This window comes from Dermacentor silvarum, chromosome 9, assembly GCF_013339745.2.
Source record: "Dermacentor silvarum isolate Dsil-2018 chromosome 9, BIME_Dsil_1.4, whole genome shotgun sequence".
Lineage (NCBI taxonomy): Eukaryota > Metazoa > Arthropoda > Arachnida > Ixodida > Ixodidae > Dermacentor > Dermacentor silvarum.
The window spans coordinates 107,087,031-107,109,780 of NC_051162.1; the positions used below are offsets into that span (position 1 = coordinate 107,087,031).

The window sequence follows — 22,750 nt, forward strand, 5'->3', positions numbered from 1 at the left end:
TTATTCCCAGCGTTTCTGCTGTCGGGCTCTCAAGTCAGTCTTCAGGCACATGCAGAAGAGTTCGTGTGGTTTTTCTGAGCTGTTAAGCTTTGAAGAGAGGCTCCCAAGGCCTTCTCGAATTTCTGTTTGTCTTGCGGAGGCCAACACTGAGGACAATGCGAGGACGCGCTGTCCAGAAATGCTGCGTGCCAGAAAAAGAGCCATGCACCTGAGTAGTATTCTCACAATACGAAAATTTCCCGCTGCGAAAACCCCAAGAGAAACGCAAGAAAAAGAAACGAAGTTCGCAAAGTCGCATAACACTATACCAAAACAAACCTGCGAATGAAGAAATCAAGAGAGAAAGACAAACGTTATAAAATCACTAGAACAACGAATGTATGAACAAGCCACAGACACATATAGAAGTGACATTAACACTCGTAAATCACTGTCAACAAAAAATAATTGATGAACTCGCTGTACACGAGAAAATGCCGTAGAGTTTTCAAAGCCAATTTCAGCTTGTTGGGGCACAAGCAGGGTCCAAGCGTTTTCCCCGCAGAGAAGGAGCGCCTACCCGAAGTGTTCAGAGGTCTGCGAAGAATCTTGTGCAGCTGGTTGTTTTGTGGGCAATCATCTAGATAGCGCGACAGCCCGCCAATTCCAACTGCTTACACTGCTGCCGGTAATCTTACCGATTGACTGTTTCGGGAAGTCCAGCACGAAGTTGGACGAGTCACCGAGTAGACCGCTCATGAGGAGGATAGGTTGTCTGTGGCACGGGGCCTTGCAGGGTTCTTTGCCGTGCGGTATCCGATGCATCTCGATGATGTACCCGTCACTCGTGATGGCACTGTGGCGCTCGAAAGGATAGCCCTTGCTTCGAATCAGTTGTTCCTGCGATGGAAAGAAATAGAGGGAGAAGGCATTGTAGTCATCCTCCTCTGTCCGTCCTGTTTGCCATCTCACTTTACGACACGCAGTCATCATAATCATCGTCATCATTATTATCGTCGTCATTGTCATCATCATCAGCCGATAATGTCCACAGCAGGAAGGAGGCCTCTTCTGTCAGAGATCTGCAATTACCCAGCTGACACTTATGCCTGCAAGATTGCTAATTTCATCATACCACCTAATTCTTTGTCATCCTCGACAGTGCTTCCTTTCTTTTGGCACCCATTCTGTGACTTCAATAGACCACCGGTTATCTGCCCTACGCATTACATGGCCTGTCCAGCTCAATTTCTTCCTCCTAATTTTAGCTGTAGAATATCTGCTACCCCCGTTTGCTCTCTAATCAACACCGCAGTCGTCCTATCTCATAACGTTACGGCGGACATTTTTCGTTCCATCGCTCGTTGCGTGGTCCCTAACTTCTTCTTAAGCTTCTTTGTTAACCTCCGGTAAAACGCAATGATCTTGTACTTTTCTTTTCAAAGACTGTGGTATCTTGCGGGTCATGATTTGGTAATGCCTGCCATGTGCGCTCCAACCGATTTTTATTCTTCCGAAAATCAGGGTTCCCTGTGAGCATTGGCCTAGATAAATGTACCCTTGCGTAGATTCTAGAGGCTGACCACCAATCATGATTACTCTTTCTCTTGCCTGGTTATTGCATACCTTTGTCTTCTGTATATTAATCTTCAACCCTACTTTTACACTTTGTAGGTTAAGGTCCTCAATAATTTGCTGCAAGTAATCTCCAGCGGTAGAGCCAGCAGTAAAGCCGGCAGTAAGCCCGTCTAATGGGTACTTCACGTAAGCGCGGAACTTAAGATATAACACATGATAGGCCTGATGACATTATGTCAAAATGTTATGAACGCACGCACGTGATGCTAAACGTCGGCATATAAGCACCAGCAGTGTAGTTTTTCGTTTAATTGTCTTTTTTTCACTCTTATCGAAACTAGTCGATGTTGTGCCGTATATAACCGCGTCAGCTTTGGTACCCCCTTGGAGGTTTTCTTTATGGTGGAAAACATTCTATCAATGTAAAATCCTGGAAAGGTTATCAGATTTCGACAGGGAACACATTGATGGTTTTCACCTGTGCGCTGCGGCGACACGCACCTATAGTCGGTCTTGCACGCGAGTGTTTAAACCTTCGACGCGTAGCCACAATATCCCAAAAACGAGTACAATCAAATAAAACGTATCCTCTGCGTCTGTTATTAAGCGGCGAAAGTCACTTAATTGTTTGCACGTGAGGAGCTCTTGGATTTAATAACTTCCGTCGGTTAATAGGAATAGTCTGGAAAAGCACATTAAAGACGCAAGCCGATTTTGTAGCTTGTGAGTAACCTTTGTGGATTCGACACACACGCGCACATACGCACACACGCACATACACAACAGCACGTGCACGCAAACACACATATTACCATTTAATGAGTATCTGGTTCAAATCCAGAGAGGATCTTCATAGCGCGAGAAGCATTGTTGTTGGTGTTACCAAGGTCTTTAGGCACACAGTCTTGTTCTAGCGGCCCACCACTCGAAGTCCAAAGCGGATTTCATATTACCTCTCGGGGCCGCAAACAGCGTGCAGAAGCATAAAACACGATTGAGATCATCGCATACACTGCCCACTTTTTACACTGTGGCGATCGCGTCAACTGCATTTTGGACATGTAGCCCGTATAATCGACATTCAGCCGAATGCTGAGAAAGCTGCCGTGCACAGTCATGTCTTGTAAGGCCCTTCCACAGTGGGAATGGGCAAGCCAGAAAGTTCAGCACTCGCTACTGCAAGCTTATTCGCGAGCAACAGCGTAGCTATTGAGGAAAGCTTCGGTGATGAACACGGAAGCGGCATGCGAGGCCTTCAAACCGGTGAAGCTGGCAGCTGGACTAAGCGATTAGCGAACGGCAAAGCTTAGGCCAGCATGTAAATTAGCTGAGCGCGTAGCGCTCTTCGTGTACTTTCTTGTTCTGCGATCGGCCTCGTGTTCGTGACATCTATGTTTGCTCCACATTAGACCCTGACCAACAAGCCCAGCAGCTAGATATGTTGATAAGCGTACAGCTGAAAACTCTTATGCCATCGCGCGCATAACAGTACCACACTTTAGCTTTATGGTATTGTAATGCCTACAGTTGAAGTGTAAGCATGATATTCCGAGCTCTAAGCAAGAAGCCCATCAGCTAGGCCTATTGATAAGCAAGCATACAGCTGAATACCATTTATACCGTCGCACGCAAAACAAAGGAACAGAGAGAAAGAAAATGCATTTTTATTGAGAAGTAGAGATTTTTGCCGGCGTGCGTACAACCGCTAACATGCTTTGCATAATAAGGTGGAAGGGGATTAAACCATTCCAGAGGGGAGCAGGAAAATAATGAATATAAATACAAATAAACAGTACGCGAGTAAACCTGATAATAGTATTTACAGGTGAGACGATGGACGAATTCAGGCTTTTCTATATCATGAAGTGAATATTCTTTAAAGCTTTCCGACAAGGCCAATTCCTGAGAGGTTCCTGAACAATAAATCCCACGCCCACCGCTGTTTTGAAGAGCACGGCACGTACAGGACCTAAGACAGCACGTAGCCAATTCATGCACAGTTTAGGCCTCAAGACACGATCTCTCGTCGCGGTACGCGGGGCATTCAAGAACTTAACATAGCCCATAGTTGAAGTGTTGACTTTTAACCTTTCTGCGAATCACTGGTCTCACGCTAATTTGACCGTTTATGTTGTGTGTCTCGGTGTATTTTGCATATGTTATTTATGTGTCTGTGGCGTGCCCTGTGCCTACCATTCACTTCTCACCGTTTTCGCCGGTAGTAGCGTGCTAGGCTTGCCGACAGGCAAACTTCTCCTGGTTTACTTAAAGAGTCTCCCTCCTCTCTTTTCCCTATATGTCTACCTGCCTGCCTGCCTGTTCTGTCTGTTAGATAACTGGTAAAGTAACTCAACACGAAACTAGCCAAAGGGAAACATTATACCGCCTAGAGAAAAATTACTCAAGAAAATAACATGAAACCACTCCTCTCTTACACTTTCCAAAGGCACATTTTTCTCGGTATTATAACGTAAGGGGCGCGACTTCAGAACACGTAGAGCAAAGCTTATCAAACGAAAGCCCACTTGACTCATTTACAACGACGTCGTTTCCTCCTCGGTTCCAAGATCGAACCAGCCACGCGATGTTTCTTTATAGTTGGCTCTCTCGCGCGTTTCTTCCGCGCGCTGCCCCGGAAAACACTGCGCTTCCAAGCCGCGACGGCCTTGGAAGTTCTCGGCCAACTGTGTTCGTCACGGCATGCCACCTCAACTTTCTCTTTGTACAGAAACAGCTGTTGGAACCGTCTACTCTGCCGTAGCTGCTCCTTCGGTTGTTCTCGCTTATGAAATAAATCCTGGAAAGGGAGGCCACCAAAGGGCCGGCTGTACCGAACATCAAAAATAAACGCCAGAGTAAGAAACTAAAGAAAAAAATAGAAAAATGAACACAGGCCCACAGGAAAGATAATGGAGGATATGTTTTCTACGGAGTTGATCGCTGATAAAACAAATGACACCTAAATATCCTCATAGCAACAAGTATGCGTCATAAAGAGCACAATTTGTTTAAAAAGGCAAACGTTCTAACCTTTCAATGCCTACGAAGCGCATTTCCCTCGCGCATGTGCTGTTACGTACGTGCGACTGCCCGGTGCGTCTCTTCTTTATGCATTTGACGAAGCTTTGCAGCGTAATTAAAATGGCAGATATTTTTCTATCTCTATAGTAAATCAGTTGTCAGTCATCACAGCGTGCCGCCATTTTATGGGCCATCACTTCATCCTTGTCCTTATAATGTTGTTCCCGCTTGAAAATAGCAGGTACGCCTAGCATGCGTACTATTAAAACTATATTAATTTCTCTGTTAAGCAAACTCTGTTAAACTCGCTCACAGTCAGACGACGCAAGAATATAATGCACAAATTCTGGGGTTTTACGGACCGAAACCACCATCTGATTATAAGTGAAGGACTCCGGATTAATTTCGGCCACCTAGGGTTCTTTAGCCTCCGCTAAAATCTAAGCACATGAGTGTTTTTGCACTTCGTTCCCATAGAAACGCGGCCGGCGCGGCCGGGATCAAACTAGTGATCTCGAGCTCACCAAAGAATATAATGTCCAAAGAATTACTGGGCAGGCTGTATCGGGCGTCACCTGAGTCGTAATCGTACCAACCTTCCGGCGTAGTTTAGGTCACCATGCTACACATGACGTACACAAGCGCCCTTTGTTTTAATTTTGACTCGGTACTAGCGGTGTAAGCAGTAGAAAAAGACATTCAAAATTTCTGGGGAAAAAAAGAGACATTTTTTTTCTTTTTTTTTCAACCAGGATCAAATTGAAAAAAAAAACAGAGCTTCCCCGCAGCAGTTTCATTTTAAAGAGCTTTTGCTAGGGAATTTGGTCAAGAGAAGGAGTTTGGAAGTCTGCGAAGCACCTGGATCCATCCACGTGGTGGCAAGGACTGCAGATTTCCCCTGCAGCATGTGAAACGGCGGCATGTGAAAGAAACTGGTCCGAGTTTGGAAATGCGCACGCCAATCTACGCAACAGGCTCGCAGGAAATCGCGTGCAAAAACTAGTGTACGTCCACTCGAACCTCAATATCCGGAAGGCTTCGTCCGCTGCACAGCGAAGCGTTGACGCGTCACGTCACGGAAATGAATCGGACACAGGTCGATACAAATGTCGGTCTTGACGCTTTTATGCGAAATCAATGCCTTGACGTGAAATCGTGCCTATATTTTGAACCTGGAAGCTCTGCAGGGACTTTTGTGATGCATTAATGTACCGATTATATTCTTTTCGGTGTTGAAGAAATAAATGTGTTGGCTTTTTCATAGCTCTGTGCGCAAACGTGTTTTCGTCAATTTTTCGTATTTTCCCTGAAAAAAAAAACACGAAAGAAGCCAGTTTTTTTTTTTTTCACGCCCCTCAAAATTTCATGAAATTTTACATCTCTACTCAGACCACACGCACAAAAACGCGCAGTTCTCCGTGGCACACTGCTCGCTCAATGGTCCGACTTGATCCGGAATATATCGGTCACGTGACACGTGGCCACGTGTCACGCGGCCGATATTTTCATACTACGCGCTACTAAATAGGCACGTGCTTCAAACCTGTTTACTTCCTTCAGAAGCTATTGTAGCAGAATCCGGGTAGCAGCCCGATGGGAATATATTAGCCGGCGGCAAAAGACACGTCGCTTCCGGTTGCGCCATTTATTTCTGGCATGGAAGACAAGCACACAATAGGAAGGCGTACAGCTAACAATCGCATTTGCCTCGGCTATTAATTACGTGCGCGGCTATTCCATTTAAGCGACTTCCTTTCGAATAATGTCACAACAGGCGTAAGTCTAGGGCCAACTTTCTGTCGTTTCGAAATTAGGAGCGTATAGAATTGTGTTCAGAATGTACGCCACGTACTATTCGCGCCGCCCATGCGATCTGATTATCAGACAAGTTTCTTTCTCTACAGAATCGGCGAGAACAATCACACCTGGTATCGATACAAGTAGACGCGTCTAGCGCCAAGCGATAACTTGATAACTTTGTATTCAGGGAGGGGGGAGCGGGCACCGGAAAAAGGATAAACATTGTACTCGTGTCAATAAATACGTATAACTATAGTAACCCTTGGCTTACAAAACCACAAACAAAGCCAAAAGTAGGAATACAAGGACCAATACTCGCAGGCCTTCTCTGATATCCACTGTAAAATAATTTGCACCTTTAAAAGTGAATTAGGCTGTAAACCGGTCTTATAACTCACATCCTTACACCCTTTGGGTGTAAAGGTGCGAGTTGTAGACCAATTTACACACTTTTTTTTACTCTTAGGGGTGGTAATTATACTATTACAGTGTGGCAGCGTTCCCTGATTGACTGGCGTACGGACACCTGCCATTCGTGATAGAGACCGTTGTGATAACGCTGTCATCTACGTGGCGATGGTTAAAAAATAACGGCCATTGCGTAAGAGATCTCTTGCGAAGAACGCTTTCTCAGTGGCAGCCGCACAAGCTTAAAAATGCTGCTCGTTCGTACGTGGCACGACTAAGAGTATACTGCCACCACGGTGCACGTAGCTAGTTACGTATTCATTCCTCGCGCCTTCGCGGGCTCATTTTAACACGCAGAAAAAAAATTATTGCATAACAGTCAGGAATCGAAAAAAAATTCTGGGGTCTTGCGTACCGAAATTGCAATCTGATTATAAGTCACGCCGTAGTTGGGGACTATGGAATAATTTTGGTCACCTGGGGTTCTTTATCGTGCACCCAATGTATGGGCACGGGTGTTTTCGCATTTCGCCCCCCATCGAAGTGCGGCCGCCGGGACCGGGCTTCGATCCCGTGCCGGCGACGACGCTTCATAATTTCCGCAATGGAAGTCTTTCTCTAGATTTAAGAGTTTCGGAGTGCATATAATTGAACTTGGATAATTATGAAAATAAGATTATCCAAAAAAAGTTGGGATTTGCTGCATAGAATGGCTGACAACACGCTTTTAATAGCGTCCCCATATAGAGCACCACAATATTTTTTCACGTACAACGTCCTGTAAATCGGTCTATAGGAGGTCGCTTGCTAAGGCAGCATGTAGGGAAAACATGCTTTACTATTATCGCTCATATCTTTGCAACTGTGCCAGCCTCGCGTCTTACTTTGGTATCGTTATATAGACGAAAAAGGCCATTATTCGATCGCGCACTGTGTTGCGGGCACAGATGGCGCTGCTGTCGCGCCACGCATGACTCAGTCGAAGCTAAATTTGACCTCTCGCTCGGCGTTCAGAGAGGCATAGCTGGACGGTACGTCTGTCGATCCGGACGGGAGTGCATGGTCGCGTTTGAGAGAGCTCACTAAGCCATAGTAGGTACATCCCGTCAAACTCAAACCTGCATGTTGCTCATCAGGAGTTATAAGGGCTACAAGCGTGCGATATTTTGCTGAAATTTCACGCTCGCTCGGTTATGGCGCCCGGCGTTCGACACATTGGGTCTAGAAATGGTGTGAGGAGGCTCAGGCAGCAAGACAAAGGGACACCAAACCACCTTAGACCACGGCGGAACGTGTCCGTCTCTAGAGGGAGCGCAAGCGCAGGAGATTGAGGCAAGTGCAGGAGACCCAACGATCTACGAGTGCAGCAGGATCGAGCGACGCAGGGCAGTCTCGAGCACCACGAGTAGGGGACGCCGTTCCTTTACTCCAGTGGCCAAAAACCCCTTTCACAGTACAAACGAGCGAGTACGATCGGAAAATTGGACCGTAAGACCCCTCACTAGCTGTAACATAATTTACTCATGTAAGCTTTCTTATGCGTGAAAAATTCACATGGTCTCTTATGTTGTCCCTAAGACGACTTGAAGGCGAAAGCCCCAGTTCCGATGCATTAAAGACGTACACCTGACGTACACATTCCCCTTAATTCGCTTGGCCTACTTCGCTTAGTCATCCCTTCTAATTCGCTGTAATACTATAAATTCGCTTACTCATCCTCTTAATTCGCTGAGTCATTCTATTAATTCGATTAGTCTAATTCGCTTAGTCATCCTCTTAAATCGGTTACCATAAATCCTAATTCTATTGCCCTTAACTCGCCTGAGTCATCCACTTAATTCGCTTAGTCAGCCCTCTAGTTCGCTCAGTCATCCAGCTAATTCGCTTATGCATCCCTCTTAATTCGATAAGTCTAATTCGCTTAGTCATCCTCTTATTTCACTTAGTCACCCACTTAATTCACTTGCTCATCCTCTTAATTAGCTTAATCATCCACTTAATCTGCTTAGTCATACAGCTTAATTCGCTTTATCATCCATCTTTACCATCCACCTTGCTTGCTTACAGGAATATGAGCCATTGATGATGATAGTTTTTGTACCTTTTGTGTCGTCGACGCGTTTTCGCTCAAGGACTTTGAAGGTCGACTGAACGATGTGACATATAAGGCTTTCGCGTTAATAAATGTAACTTGCGTATTTGGTTACATAATTTCTGTATACCCTAGTGCCGATACTCTTTCTGCAGCACGTACAAGACGTTTCACGTTCCCCGCCTCGGCTGCGTCCCTGATACAGCCTACCAGATTTTGTTTTCTTTTGTTTCTCTTCTTTCTCTTGTAGTTAACTGAGACGGCGGTTCGTTTTTGCGTATTTTCTGCCTTACCAAGTCTCCCCTCAAGGCAAAAGTGGTTTTGAGAGGAGGCTATTGCCTGTCCTTATAGGCTTCTTTTGTAAAAGCATAATTTACTGATACGTCTTTACTCTTTATATGGCCCCTTCAGTTACGACTTGCCTCACGAGCTCCATCACCATCGAAACATTGCGTCACACGCAGGGGCACATACACACGTGCCCCCCCCCCCCCCACCTCCCACGCTCACCTCACACATGGAAAATAAAAAACTCGCACTTTCGTGTGCACTCGTAATCCAGCGCATTCACGCGTCTCATATTTTTTCAAAGAGCGTTTCCGTTTCCGTAACTCACCCACCCAGTTCGATGCGCGCGCGAGGACTTCAGGGACAACGGCTGACACACTTTCCTCACTCGGGGTCGCTTACCGACGAAGAGCCCCATCCGGGGCAAACAGAACGGAACACGGCGTGATTCGGGTGGCGGAGTGCATGCTGCGACATGGAGGAGTTTCAGCGAAACGTTCGGGGGCAAATTTATTTAAGTGGACGCACGTATCGGCATGTGTAGCTACCGGTGGAGATGTCACAATATGCTATTCCTTCACTATGAGAAAAGCATCTGCGCTGCCAATCACGTGCTCGATGCGTGGAAGTGCCAAACATACAGGTTGGTTCGAGTGCGAACTAAACTCTGGGGAGGTGCTGAGTTGAGGGCCGGGAATGTGCTCTCTTCATTTCGTTGCACTTTGATTCCAGCTATAAGTGGAAAATTTCGCCAAGCTTCCACTTACCTAAATGGAACGGTGTTCCATTTATTTTAGCTTCGTACTTTTTTTACATTTACATAACAATAAATATTTGGATCTATGTTTCAGTGAGACAGACACGCACTAGTCATGTTACCGGAACAGAGTTCCACGTGACTTTATCTCTTACCTGAAACATGGTTCCACACAAATGTAACTGGATCCATAATTAAGCATTGTCCGAAGTCCCGCATACTTAGCATGTTTACGTATGTATACCTTGCAGTAAGTATGTTTAGGTATGTCCCGTATACTTAAAGATGGTTGCAGTTACAGATGTAAAGGGGGAGGCGGTGATTCCGGGCTGATCTTAATGTCAATTTAAGAGAAATAAGCGGACCTGTACACGACCGATGGGATAGTCGATGGCCTATTAGAGTGACAGAAAAAGTCGCTGGTCTATCCAAATGGCAAATCACTGACAGCGATAGGAATGTATATTAGACTATTACACTGTAGCGGTGCAGGCCGCGCCGCTACAATACGCAATTGGTGTAACTAAACACGCCCGATAATGAGCACTGATCGGGCGTGATCGAACGTGATGAGTGCTCTCACGCTCGATTGCCTGGACCACTCGCGGTCAAAACGCTGTGGGGATGAGGAGCGCCGGTAGCGTGGAGCGCGCCTGCTTGTTCAAGAGCGAACGTTCCCCGCTGCCTCTTACTTCACCATTTCAATTGTAGCGTTCCTCCAAAACTCAGCAGATCCGTGACCTCCAAAACTGCGCGCCGTGGGGGTCGACGCGCTGCAAGACAGCGCGCATCAAGCCACCAGCGTTGTACCCTCCCACTCGCGTGTTTGCCTGGGCACCCGCAGCAGATCACGTGACCCCCAACACGCGGCGCGCGGGTCGCGTATGCGCTCGGCCAAGCCGGGTCGGCGGGCTTGGTCGCGCATGCGCCGTCGCACTCGGGACAGCACGGCGATAGTGAGGTCTCGCCGAGCTCAGTTCCAGATCAGTTAGAGCAATGAAAATAAGTAACCACTGCATACATTACTACACGAAACAACTTATCACAAACACTGATCTAACGTAGTGTTAACTTAAAACGCATCTGTATACTCACGATTCCGGTGCATTGGTCCGGATCCCCCCCAGTGTAGAAATTTGCAAGCTCGGACGGCAAATCCAGTGCCGTTCTCACGGTTCCCAACAGAAGACTCGGGATGAGACGAGATATCGCTGTGGTCGGTGACACCATAGTCGTCGACACTGTGCGTATGCACAAGTGGCTACGACGACACGAATCGACACGACTTGATGCGACTGGCAGGCCGGAAAGAAAACATACGGAAAGCTATCACAAACAGGCCAGATATCGAGGGGACAAAAAAGCGTCACTTTCCTCTCGGCCCAACCGCTGGTAGCGTGAGTGAGGAGGACGCAGCTCACGGCTGCGGCTACAGGTGTGCAATCGTGTCTCGGAGACGCACGAGCCACCACGAAAAAGCGGCTTCGGTAAAACGATAAAAGGATACAGCCAAGGTCAATTAACGTCCGGCCAGCGAGAAGGCTTTTTCTTGAGAGAGAAAAAAAAGTGAGAAGCCAACCATGACGTCATCGTAGTCCTGGAGAATCATGGGGGAGAATATAAACGTTGTTAGGACGTCTTCGGCACGCGAAGGCGTATGACTGGCTGAGCGTTGCAGACCTCGTGCCCTCGACTCTGTGTTATTAAAGCGCACGACTTTGCCGAGATGTTTCGGAGCGAACACACGCCCCCTTTTTCCTCGTTAGAAACTTCCCCCAAGTGTCGGAACGCCTGACGTCAATTTCCTGCGTTCCGAAGCTCTTTGAAGGGGTGCCAATCTTGATCAACTAACTGTAAACGTCGTCTAGTCATTCATTTCAGATAAAGGTTGAAATGTAAGTTAGGATTTGTTTTGTCCTAGACACTCGAAACACGCTTCACTGCATGTCGGCCATAAGTTCAGAAAACGGTTGCTATTTTCTCCTTTATATTTTTCTTTTTGTCTTGCTGTAAACGTTTCTGTGTCTGAAAACGCCACCTGAGGCTCCACTGTCTTCTACATTACAGTTTGTGAATGCTGCTGGACTTTGGGGGCTGTATGCACAAAGCTTTTCGTCCGTAAGTGCGCTTTGTCGTTGACCCCGCTTCCACTAACAATATGTTCAGCATCAGTATTGGATGACATTTGTTCTTTTAAAATCCGAGTGTAAGAGTACTTCCTGAATACGGACCCTGCCTTCCAATGCGTCCGATACCTCCTCCCCTTTCTGGTCGTTCCTCTCGGACACTCCAGAAATCTGCTCTAGACTACCATATTTTGTATTTCCTACCTGCCAAGCCTCCTTGGCTCATGAAAGCGCGTTCATGTACTCTTGTACTCCCTTGAATACTCCTTATGCTTTTGAACACTTTCCTTCGTACACCGGTGACATGCTTCGATACTATGGACATCGAGACCTGTTTCATTTCTGAATTTATACATAACAAACAGGCTCTATTGTCATGAGCACCCTCTGCCTTCAATTATATCCAGTACCTCCTTGTCCTTGATACTAGAGGACACGGCGGAAATCTGTACTCCCGGGCACGAGCTCAAAAATCGTGCTCTTCTACCTTCTCTGAAAACTTCAGAACTTGCTTCGCTTTTTTTTACAAGTCCAGAATGCGCTTTACTTTAACTTTCACTTAAGGAGCCCAGTAAGCACGCCACTTGAGGATCCCAGTTTCCTTCACGGCCCCAGGGCGGTATAAAGAGTGGTATTACAACAGTTGTTCAAGAAATGAATATTAGTTCGGGTACAAGGAGCCTGTAGAGTTCTCCCGTGAAAGCAGATGAACGGGTGATGATAGCAACAATGCCCTAGGGAACGTTGTTCCGGTCTGTACAAGGAAAAAATAAAGAAGTTGAAAATGTGACAGTACGGCGCACCGGAGGCGAGCGGCACTTAACGAATGACCTGCGCGAAGTGATATTCGCACTTGTGGTGAAATGTAAGGTGCGTAGCCTACAGGCACTGTAGAAAAATTGTGGATAAATGGTAGGCTGGCGATGCGAAAGCCATACGCAAGAATTGGTAAACCGGAATCTGCTTTCAAAGGATGGTACACTGATGTCGTGAGAAATGGCTGAGTGAATGAACACGAACCTGTTTGTGAAAAGCGTTTGTGAGGTATGTTTGGCTCCACTCCTCCCAAGCCTAACAACGCGCATCGATTGTTCGCCTTTACCTAATTCGAAGCACGTCGCGTCGCGTTCTTTCCGATGAAGGCCTCTACGCATCTATACCTCAACGGCCGCCACCGTAACACTCACACACGCGCAAGGCCGCACACATACTACAAACACACGTGGTTCTATCGGCAATCAGGAAGTTCCGCTGGCAGTCAGCCGGTGTCGTATCTGTGTCGTATTTCCATCCCTCCTGCTCCTTCCTCACACGGCGGACCGATCTTCAGATGTCAGTATAGCGCGCTACACAGTCACGGCGGTTACGGTGCGGTCAGCAGACATCTTATCTGTCAAGCAATCTTTCTCCCTCTCTCTTTCTCCTTCTCTCCCTTTCAGACTTTCAGACAGCCAGGCAGTTGAGGCAGGCCAGCAAACGCGATCGCCAACGACGCGGTCTCGCCATGCGATCACCACGCACATATTAGAAAGCTACGACGCATGCGTTCGGGCAAATAAGCCCAGACGACTTCGGCAGTCCTCCACGCACCACCGCGTCTGGCCCTTTCCTTTCTTTCTTTCTCACTCTCTCTCTCTCTCTCTCTCTGTCTCTGTGGGTTCAGCTTAACAACAAGGCAGCGTTCGCTGGGGGTTCGCTCCAAAAGGAAGGCGTGGCCCAGCTGTGGCTGAGAACACTCGCTAAATCTGCCCTTACAAAAAGGGTGTATCAATGTATACAGCCTCGTGTGCCAATGGCACATACAAACTTTCTTGTTTTTCATTTATTATGCCCTTCAAGGCCCCAGTGTGACATTACATAAGGGGGGAGCATATAATACAAAAACTTGTCATGAAATGAAAAGTGTGCGAATGATAGAGGGGAAAAGCTAACAAGAAAACATTACAAACCAGAATACAGAAAACGTATATAAGGTTAAAATATAAAAAAACTATATGCAGAATACAGGAAATCATAAATAATTCAAATTACCAGCTGTAATGAGTAATAACTAGTTATTTAAATTTCTCAGGCTCTCACTCAATGACGATGTTATCTAGTAGTTTATTCGAATAATTAATATCAGCAACTATAATAGAGATTTATTAAATGCTTTTGTTTTATCATATACGCTAACACTTTGGGAGTTAAAACAAATGCGTGACGTACGTGCTGGAGGAAAGAAAAAAATATGCAGCCCGGGAAGTTTGTTATAAGTTATGAAACAGGCATACTCGAGCGATTCTTCGACGGTGAGCGAGACGGCTAAGGTCAGGAACTGGTTTAATGGAACTGACATTTCGATAATGGTCAGTGTCATCTAATGAACCCTAGATTGGGAACATCGGTGTTCGCCCAAGGATCAGGTAGCTCAAAATTATACAACAGAATATACAAAATGCAGAACGATTCAACCACTAGTTGAGAATGGGTACATTAAATTTTAAAAACAAGAACTTGGCGAGCATACGTAATATAAAATGTACTATCATATATAATCTAATATCAATACTAAAAGGAGTAGTTGTTTTGCTGTCTTCATTATTGCTTTTGCTTCCGTTTCTTATTCATTTTTCTTTTTCACAAACGATCAAAACAAAACAAAAATAAAGACTGCCCCCGTGCTATGTACTGTAAAAAAAGGAAGGAAAAGCACTTCGAAATAAAAGAAAAATGAAAGTACTAGCAACTACTTTTTAAGGGAGTAATTCATTGCCGCATGTTTAAGCTCCCTTTTTCGGGCGTTCTCACGTACTCCCTATTTTGAGGGAGTTATTCATTGCCCGATGTTTTTAAGCTCCCTTTTTCGAGCGTTCTCACATACTCCCTAAATGAGTATACGCTCACTCTTCCAAATAGAGTGAACGCACCCTGTTTCAGGTTTACGATAACCTTCCAAAGTGGGATTAGAGATATAACAACTAATTTACTCCCTTTCCTTCAAAAAGGAGTTGCCAGCACTCCTTTGGCGCTCCCTTCGTGTGGGGTGTGTTCCATTCGCTATTGTAGCCTTTGATCCATTGAGTACACGATAGATTTATTTATTTATTTATTTATTTATTTATTTATTTATTTATGCATTCCTTTAATCATTTATTTAAGGATTTCCTATGTATCGAATAGTTGGCGAGGTTTCGCGCTGGCCTTTGCGCGACAGCCAAATAGTCTCGCAATAAAACAAAAGATGCTGTGATTGATATGACATGAATAAAAACAAAAATTGTTTTGCCAGTAAATTAAGAACATGTTATACGTGAGTAAAACTAGTGCACTTTCGGCAATCATATAGTACGGAGCTTACAAGCAAGTTATTCCACTCGAGTATTTATATTGTCGCCCATGTTCTCTTTTCTCATCGTTACATGTCACGCCTACCTTTTATTTTTGTGTATCATTCCTTCCCTCAGCACAGACTACTCGGCTAGAGCATTCGACCTCATGCCACCTTATGTTTTCACTTTAAATGGCGAGCTTTAGAACTAGATCATTCGAGCGTATTCAAATCCCCACACTTTGCTAGCGTTCTTTTGTACGCGCGATGGCCTAGAAATGGTTTAAACGCACAGATAAGTTCAGTAAGGTTATATTTAAAAGGTAAAATATGGAATAAACGAGTAGAAGTAGGCAGGAAAGTAGGAATTAGCACGACATAAGTTTCTCAGGACGGTACGAAGTGAGGACGACAGAGAAGCCGCTTGTCTGTCGTCCGCACTTCGGCCCGTCCTAGCGCTGTTTGTTCCCGTCCTAACGATGTACCAACAAGCCCAGACCAGCACACTCCATGAGTTTGTCACCTGAATGAAATCGTACACAGCATCAACCACATCACTGTGGCTAAAATCCAATACCGAGGCCCTCGCAGGTAATAAATACCACACCACGAATTCAAGCCGTGTCTACGAACTGGCGCTTCTCGAATACCAGTCGTTCTTTGCGTAATAAACCGGCGACAGATAAAAAAATCATAAATCAATAGATTCAATTTCCTGGCAAAACCGCTATATATTGAGCATGCTAATTTCCTTCTTTTCTGCTCCGCAACACGGTGGCCCAGTTGCATAACGTTACGGTCGACGTCTCACCCAACTGATCGCACGAAAGAAACTGAAGGCGCCGACACTTTTTATCGCTTCTTTTGTTTTGTTGCACAGATCTCACGCCGGCGACCTTGCGTGCACCCCAGCCGCACGCGCAAAGCAGATCCGCGGACACTACAGGCCGAGGTCACCCGGTGTTTTCGCCGTTATCCCTCTCTCCCTTTTTTTTATTTTTTTCTTCGTCTCGCTCTCATCTCTATTATCCCCGGTCGGCGGACTGTCGGTGTTTGCGCGAGTCGCGTTTGCCATAGTACGGTTTTGGCATACGTTTCGTTACGAATAGCTTCCGCAGTTGGCTCCCCGGGAACGACCGTATAACGAGCTGGTGGTGAAGGCATCTGCCGTTTCTGATGCCTTTCGTCCGTTTCTCCGGCGCCCAGTTGGCGCTAGAATGGTGCATAAAGTTGAAGTCCCTGTTGCTTTCGCATGGCTTGGTTTAGAGAGCGAGTGATGTTCTCTGACACTGATCAATCAGGTTTCCTACTCCACTCACGAGTCTGGCATGCTACTGCATATGATAAGCATGGTGTATGAGGTGGCCGGTGTACTGCATTTGGAAAAACATACGTTTGGGACGAAATATAACAGAGTGAAACCTAGGCTGACGGTATAGTCACGGCCAGTGTCCCCTGTCAGGCAAACTACGTAGAATGTAATATACATTCTTTTTTTGCTCTTTATTTATTTTTAATTTCAATTGACTACCCCGTGTTTGCCTGTGAACTGCTAAATGCTGAAATGCTTCATCTCACGAATCATCCTTCATTCATTTAACGATTTAGTGGGGTGGACGAGCCATATATTGTGACATATTGTGCTTGTTGCCAACATTTCATATACATAATACATGAATTACTCAATCAGCCTACCTGCCTCCACCGGTCAATCAGCCAGTCAGTCAGCCAGTCAGTCAGTCAGTCGGTCTGTCTGTCAGCTAGTCAGTCAGCCCTCTACTCATATAGTCAGCAAGCAAGCAAGCAAGCAAGCACGCTTGGTCGGTCGGTCGGTCGGTCGGTCCGCCGCGTTGCTCTGAGCGGACGTACTCAGCAAAAACATACGGGCGAGTATTCAAAACGAAGCACCGAGAAAGTGCATAGACGTACATGACGCGTACCACACTCTAATTTATCAGTCGGCCTCACATAGTCGGCCTTCCGCAATCACGGGAGTTATTGGGCGATTAAGTCAAACACAGACTAAATTGTGTAAGCTGACGATTCTGTGCACAGATATGTGGTTCCCAAGACTCTCATTAGTACAATGCACCGTTCTTGAAGCGACTAAGGAAGTTGACATTTCAACGGACTCCGACACCTTCGTTTGGCTTTCGTTAGGGAAAGGCCTACAGATACGCCGTCGGGCTAATGTTTGCTCGAGGTCAGCAGTTTCTATTTCTGCCGTCCGCGAATCGACGTCGTTAAAAGCCGCCGCGCGCACTTCGTTTTCCGTGCGCATTAACCTTCCTAATTACAGAGCTTCGCGTGCTGTTTGCAGCTCGAAAAGGCGTAACCACTGCTTTGTGTCACGATGCGTGAAAAACAGCCTAAAAGAACTTTGAGAGCGGGGGGGGGGGGGGGGGGGCGAGGGGGGGGGGGGGCTGCGATCCTTCTTTACAAGATTGACTATTACGTCATGTTTACCGTACAATTCCGAGCAAATGGCCACCGCCTCCCCATGCTTTGCTCATTTTATACTTGATTTTCATTTACAGGGAGAAAAATGCTCGAAATCCATTTATAAGTATGCGTTTCTTACTCAAGCAAGAAAGTAGAAGAAATATTTCAGATCATTTGCTGAACCACGGGGTTTTTACTAAAAACATCGAGCCCGCGAAATCCCTCGATATCCTGCCCGCACGTGCATCCTGTCCGAATCATATAGAACCCTATTGAAAAATCCATATGCTCCATAACTCCCATATGCAACAATCCGATATGAAGCATATAGGATGCCTCATAAAAACCTCCTTTGCCCATGTATCATATGATGTTATTTGATATAGAAGTTATGGGGAATACGGGTTTTTCTTTTTTCAGTAGGGAAGTTTGTTAGGTGCAGCTCTCGTTACACTTTTAATTTCGTTCCACTTAGGCTCCTAACTCTAAGTGGCAAAATTTTGAAAATATGTTTCCCGCTTACTTAAACGGAAAAGTGTCCCACATAAAGATATCAATATATTTGAACGCTTTACTTTTCAATTTCGCGTAACAGTAAATACGTGGAACAAGTTCTAGTGAAATAGCCGCCGTTATCAGAACAGCGTTTCACATACACGTATATCGGCTATCTGCAACATTCTTCCACACAGCTGTAACTGTAACAACGCTTATGTGAGCCAACGCTCCACCTACTTAATCATGGTGCCAGTTACAGCTATCCGTGTGGAAGAATATTCCAAGTTATTTTTCTCGCTTTCATACATTTGATATCCAGGGCATATGCTCCTAATTTGTTAGCTACCGAAATCGTTTGTTATCGAAAAAAACGATATCCTTCATAATTCCATATCCAATAATCCCCTATCGAACATACGGGATCCGTTGTAAAAACCAGCATATTCCCATATATGTCATATGGGATTATAGCAGGCGGCAGTTAACGAGCTTATGTTTTTCTTTTTGTTCTTTTTTGTCGTTGCAATAACAGCAATGACAGCGCCTATTAGCTAGAGCTGATCTAATGTCTTGATTTCTTTACTTAAACACCAGCTGAATGTAGTTTTCATCACGCACGTTGTTTTTTTTTTCTTATATTTCCGGCGTTCATTTCGGTGGGCTGTAAATCCTCTAGCAACAGCCTCGTCGTCGTGGCAAAAGCTGTGTGGTTGCAATGAAACGCTATGAAAATGTTCGAGTTCTCTAAGTTAGCAAAACAGCCGGTTTCGCTATAACGAGTACTCTTCGTGTCTCCTTTCCCTAAGAATCTGTAACGAAAGAGAGAGAGAGAGAGAAATAAAAAGAGTAGAATGCAAATATATTCGTTCGAATCACCTTCCGGCATTTATATGCGCTTCGCTTCACCGCAAACACCAATTGCTTCGATATTGAAACAGCTTAATCGTATTTCTATCTGTGCGTCAAACACGGAAGCCGCCGGACAAAAAGATATTCGGTTGCGAGGTGTGCTTCTTGATGCGAACGTGTCTCGACCACGAAATGAGCTCATGCTCGCTACGTGCCAACGAATTCGTCGAACAGCGCACCGCGCTCACGTGACCACATCTCCCCTGCCGGTTTTACCAACGTTACTAGACGTTCAGTTTTCAAACTTCTGCGAGGTGCGTGGACCCGCCACCGATTCTCGCATCTCGTGGCGCTGCTGTCGTTCTTTGCTCGCACAGCACGGCGCGGACGGGGCGGCGAAGTACTGTCCGCGGCTGTTCACGTGGTTTGGCTGTGTGTATAAATGCGTGTTTTGCTGCAGTTTCGGTGCTGTTTTTGCGACACTCTTGTGCGTGTTGGATGTCCTGTGGATTTTGAGGAGCTTACGGCCCGTGCCATCAAATTTTATTTGTTGACGCGAATGCATATTTATGCGCTGTTCCTGCAGCGAGAACGTGCTTTGAATGCACAAGTCCGCTCGCAAGCGAGCAAAGCTCATGTAGGTTTGAACATTGCACTTGTGATTGCGGTGTCTGATGAAAGAAAAAAGTGCTAGCTTCATTCTTTCTTCCATCCCGAATTAAAGTGCTAAGAGTGTGTATATATCAAGAGAAGATGCCTTGGATTTATTCCTACTATGTTAAAGAAGTGCACCGATTGGCCTGCTGCCTGCTACAACTGCTGATTAGTAGCAACTATTAGCACTAATGAATGAATTAATTATTCTATTAACCAATTGGCTTGCTCACCACTACAGCTGTTGATTATATAGCAACTATTAGTGCTAACTAACTAGTAATTAGTACTAATCAGCAATTAGTAGAACCCAGCGGACAGCCACGGCTGCTGAGGCCCTGGACTAAGGACTCCAACAGCGCACTCTGGGCGAGAGCAGCAGCACTTTCGTGGCTCAGTAAAGTTTTTCAATTATTCTGCTCAACGCGAGGCTACACAAACATTAAAAAAGCCAGCAGATCCCACGCCCTGTGGGAATCGATGTTATGCGAAGCAGTGTGTGGGGAGCCTACCAAGTTAGCGAAACTACCATGAGAGCACCAAGACGTAGGTGGCTTTTTCATGACCTTCATGACACGGATGTCATGACATTCATGTCACGAGTCCATTTAGCTAAACCCAAGATACCTAAAGGCGAAAGCCTTAGTCATGCTCATACTTATGACTTCGACCATCAACCTTTAGCCTTTTCCTTCACTTAGTACTACGTTCGAACCCATCTCAGTTGCTTTTGAGTGTTAATCTTTTTTCGCTGAGTCATTGTCATTTTTACTGAGTCATGGTCATGACTATGACTTCTACCACCATCCTTCAGCGTTTCCTTCATTTAGTGCCCACGTCCGAACCCATTCCAGTAGTTTCTTAGAGTTAATCTTTTTTTTTCGCTGAGTTATTGTCATTTTTGCTGAGTCATGCTCATCACTATGACTTTTACCAGCATCCTTTAGTGTTTCCTTCACTTAGTACCCACGTCCGAACCCACTTCAGTGGTTTTTGAGTGTTAATCTTTTTCGCTGGGTCATTGTCATGACCTACATGACACGCATGTCTTGACATTTATGTCATGACCTATCACGTATGTTCGTCATACACTCCTGTCATACTATGCCAATTTTGGTACCTACCAAGTTAACGAAACAACCACGAGAGCACAAATACGTAGGCGGATGGATAGATAGATAGATAGATAGATAGATAGATAGATAGATAGATAGATAGATAGATAGATAGATAGATAGATAGATAGATAGATAGATAGATAGATAGATAGATAGATAGATAGATAGATAGATAGATAGATACTATCAAAGTAGCAAATGTTCGCCAAGAAATGCTTCGCATTTAAAAGGCATCGGTGAAAAAAATTGGAGGACGCTTAAGCTTCGCCTTTAGGAGTGGAACGCGATAGCGTTATCGGGCCCCGTTCGCATCGCATTTTTGTTTCAGTGAGCTTCACCACAACACAGAACGTGGGAAAGCCGGCATACAAAGACCAAGCTTACACCGATCCGCTTAAGTCGGCTTCACCTTTAAACAGAAATGTATTGCTGGAAAGACGTTTTTCCAGGGGCAATATAAGTGGTCTTATATTAAAATGTGAAGGCCCTAGCCCCTTTCTTTATTATTTTATAATTGTTTGCTATTGCCCCAAAGCGCGCGCGTGTCCAAAACGCATTAGGCAGGCGAAGTCACAATTTGACCTGCCTAGGATGCGAGCGCCATCTGGATATCATTTTCTCAAATAAAGTACCCGAACGCGCGGCTGTAGGTCTGGTAGAAATGCTGGAAAAGGGGTTTGTGTTTGAATTTCCTCGTAGCGGAATTAGGTTTTTTCGTACATTCAAATTACAATCCGACGCCGAATGGTAAAGTCGTAGTTTACGATTTTTTCTTCACTGTGAGAAATTCAATTTTTCTTCACCAAAACCTTGCACCACGTGGAGGGCCTGCGCGGTCGGAGTGGTTGGGGATGATTTTCTCTGCCACCCGCTCACATCGCACGCCGACGCCGGTTGCCGACTCCGGATTTTCTGCGACACGGGGCCCTTAACGCTGTCGCATTAAATCACTTGCTGCGTTCGTAAGTTGCGAAGTCTGAGGACTCGAGCGTCTTCGCCAATGCAGAGCTGCATCCGCGTAGAGCTTCATGGGCCGCTCTCGCTATCTGGCGACAAGCCAAGGCACTGAGGAGCCCGCGATATACGGTGCCTGAAGCTAGTCTAGTAACGTTAGTATACTAACGCAGCGGCAGCGAAACTATGAAGGACATGGAATGCCATGATCTTTGGTACACAGCATCCCAGCTAACATACATCAAATCTTAGAAGAAAGCAAAGCCTCGTATAGGTATAGAGTTTCCTACAATAACCATTAGAGGGAACTCTGACACTACGATGGTTCAGCCACCATGAGAATGATGAGTAGTACGTAGATTTGTCTCATCTTCGTGCTTGGGGCTTCAGACGTTCTTGCGGCTTAGTTTATTACGCTTTCTGTGGGCCTAAATTGGCCTACATTTCGAAGCAATTTGTACTTTATTTAATGCACAGGGCAATAAGACTCTGCAAGCAGGCATAATCGCTGCTAATCGCAGTGGTTCCGCTTGTTCATGCGTCCGTGGCGTGATGGTTTCGATATCGGGATTCCGCGCCAAATATCTTGTGTTCGAAGATTGCCATCGAGCAATTTTAATGACATTTATTTCGTTAGTAACGCAGTACTTTCTTTAAAATGATCATTTTTCAAAGTCACGAAGCCATTTAAAGCCAGAAGGACGAAGTTTAGGCAAATCCATGTACTGTCCATTATTCCCATGCTGGCTGAAATGCCCTGCTTGCAGCTTCCGTAGACTCTACGCCACAGTTCCCTCTAGTGAGTGTATGATACTCTATGCCTCTAGGCAGGCAGCTGCTTGTCGTTAGCAGCCGCCTGAAGAAGCATACAATAAC

General features: G+C 45.6%; 2 protein-coding genes across 2 annotated transcripts in view; both read right to left on the reverse strand.

Annotated features, from left to right (window-relative positions):
- Positions 1-11,824, reverse strand: part of LOC119464075 (gastric triacylglycerol lipase-like) — a 30,956-nt gene extending 19,132 nt beyond the window's left edge. The window contains exons 1-2 of the mRNA XM_037724897.2: positions 11,019-11,824; positions 678-879 (exon numbers count right to left, since the gene is read on the reverse strand). Coding sequence (XP_037580825.1) covers positions 678-879; positions 11,019-11,153 — 337 coding nt within the window. The 5' untranslated portion in view covers positions 11,154-11,824. The remainder of the gene's footprint in view (positions 1-677; positions 880-11,018) is intronic.
- The window catches only part of LOC119464074 (lipase lipl-1-like), a 236,414-nt gene that overhangs the window by 68,395 nt on the left and 145,269 nt on the right, over positions 1-22,750 (reverse strand). The gene's annotated exons all lie outside the window — the stretch shown is intronic.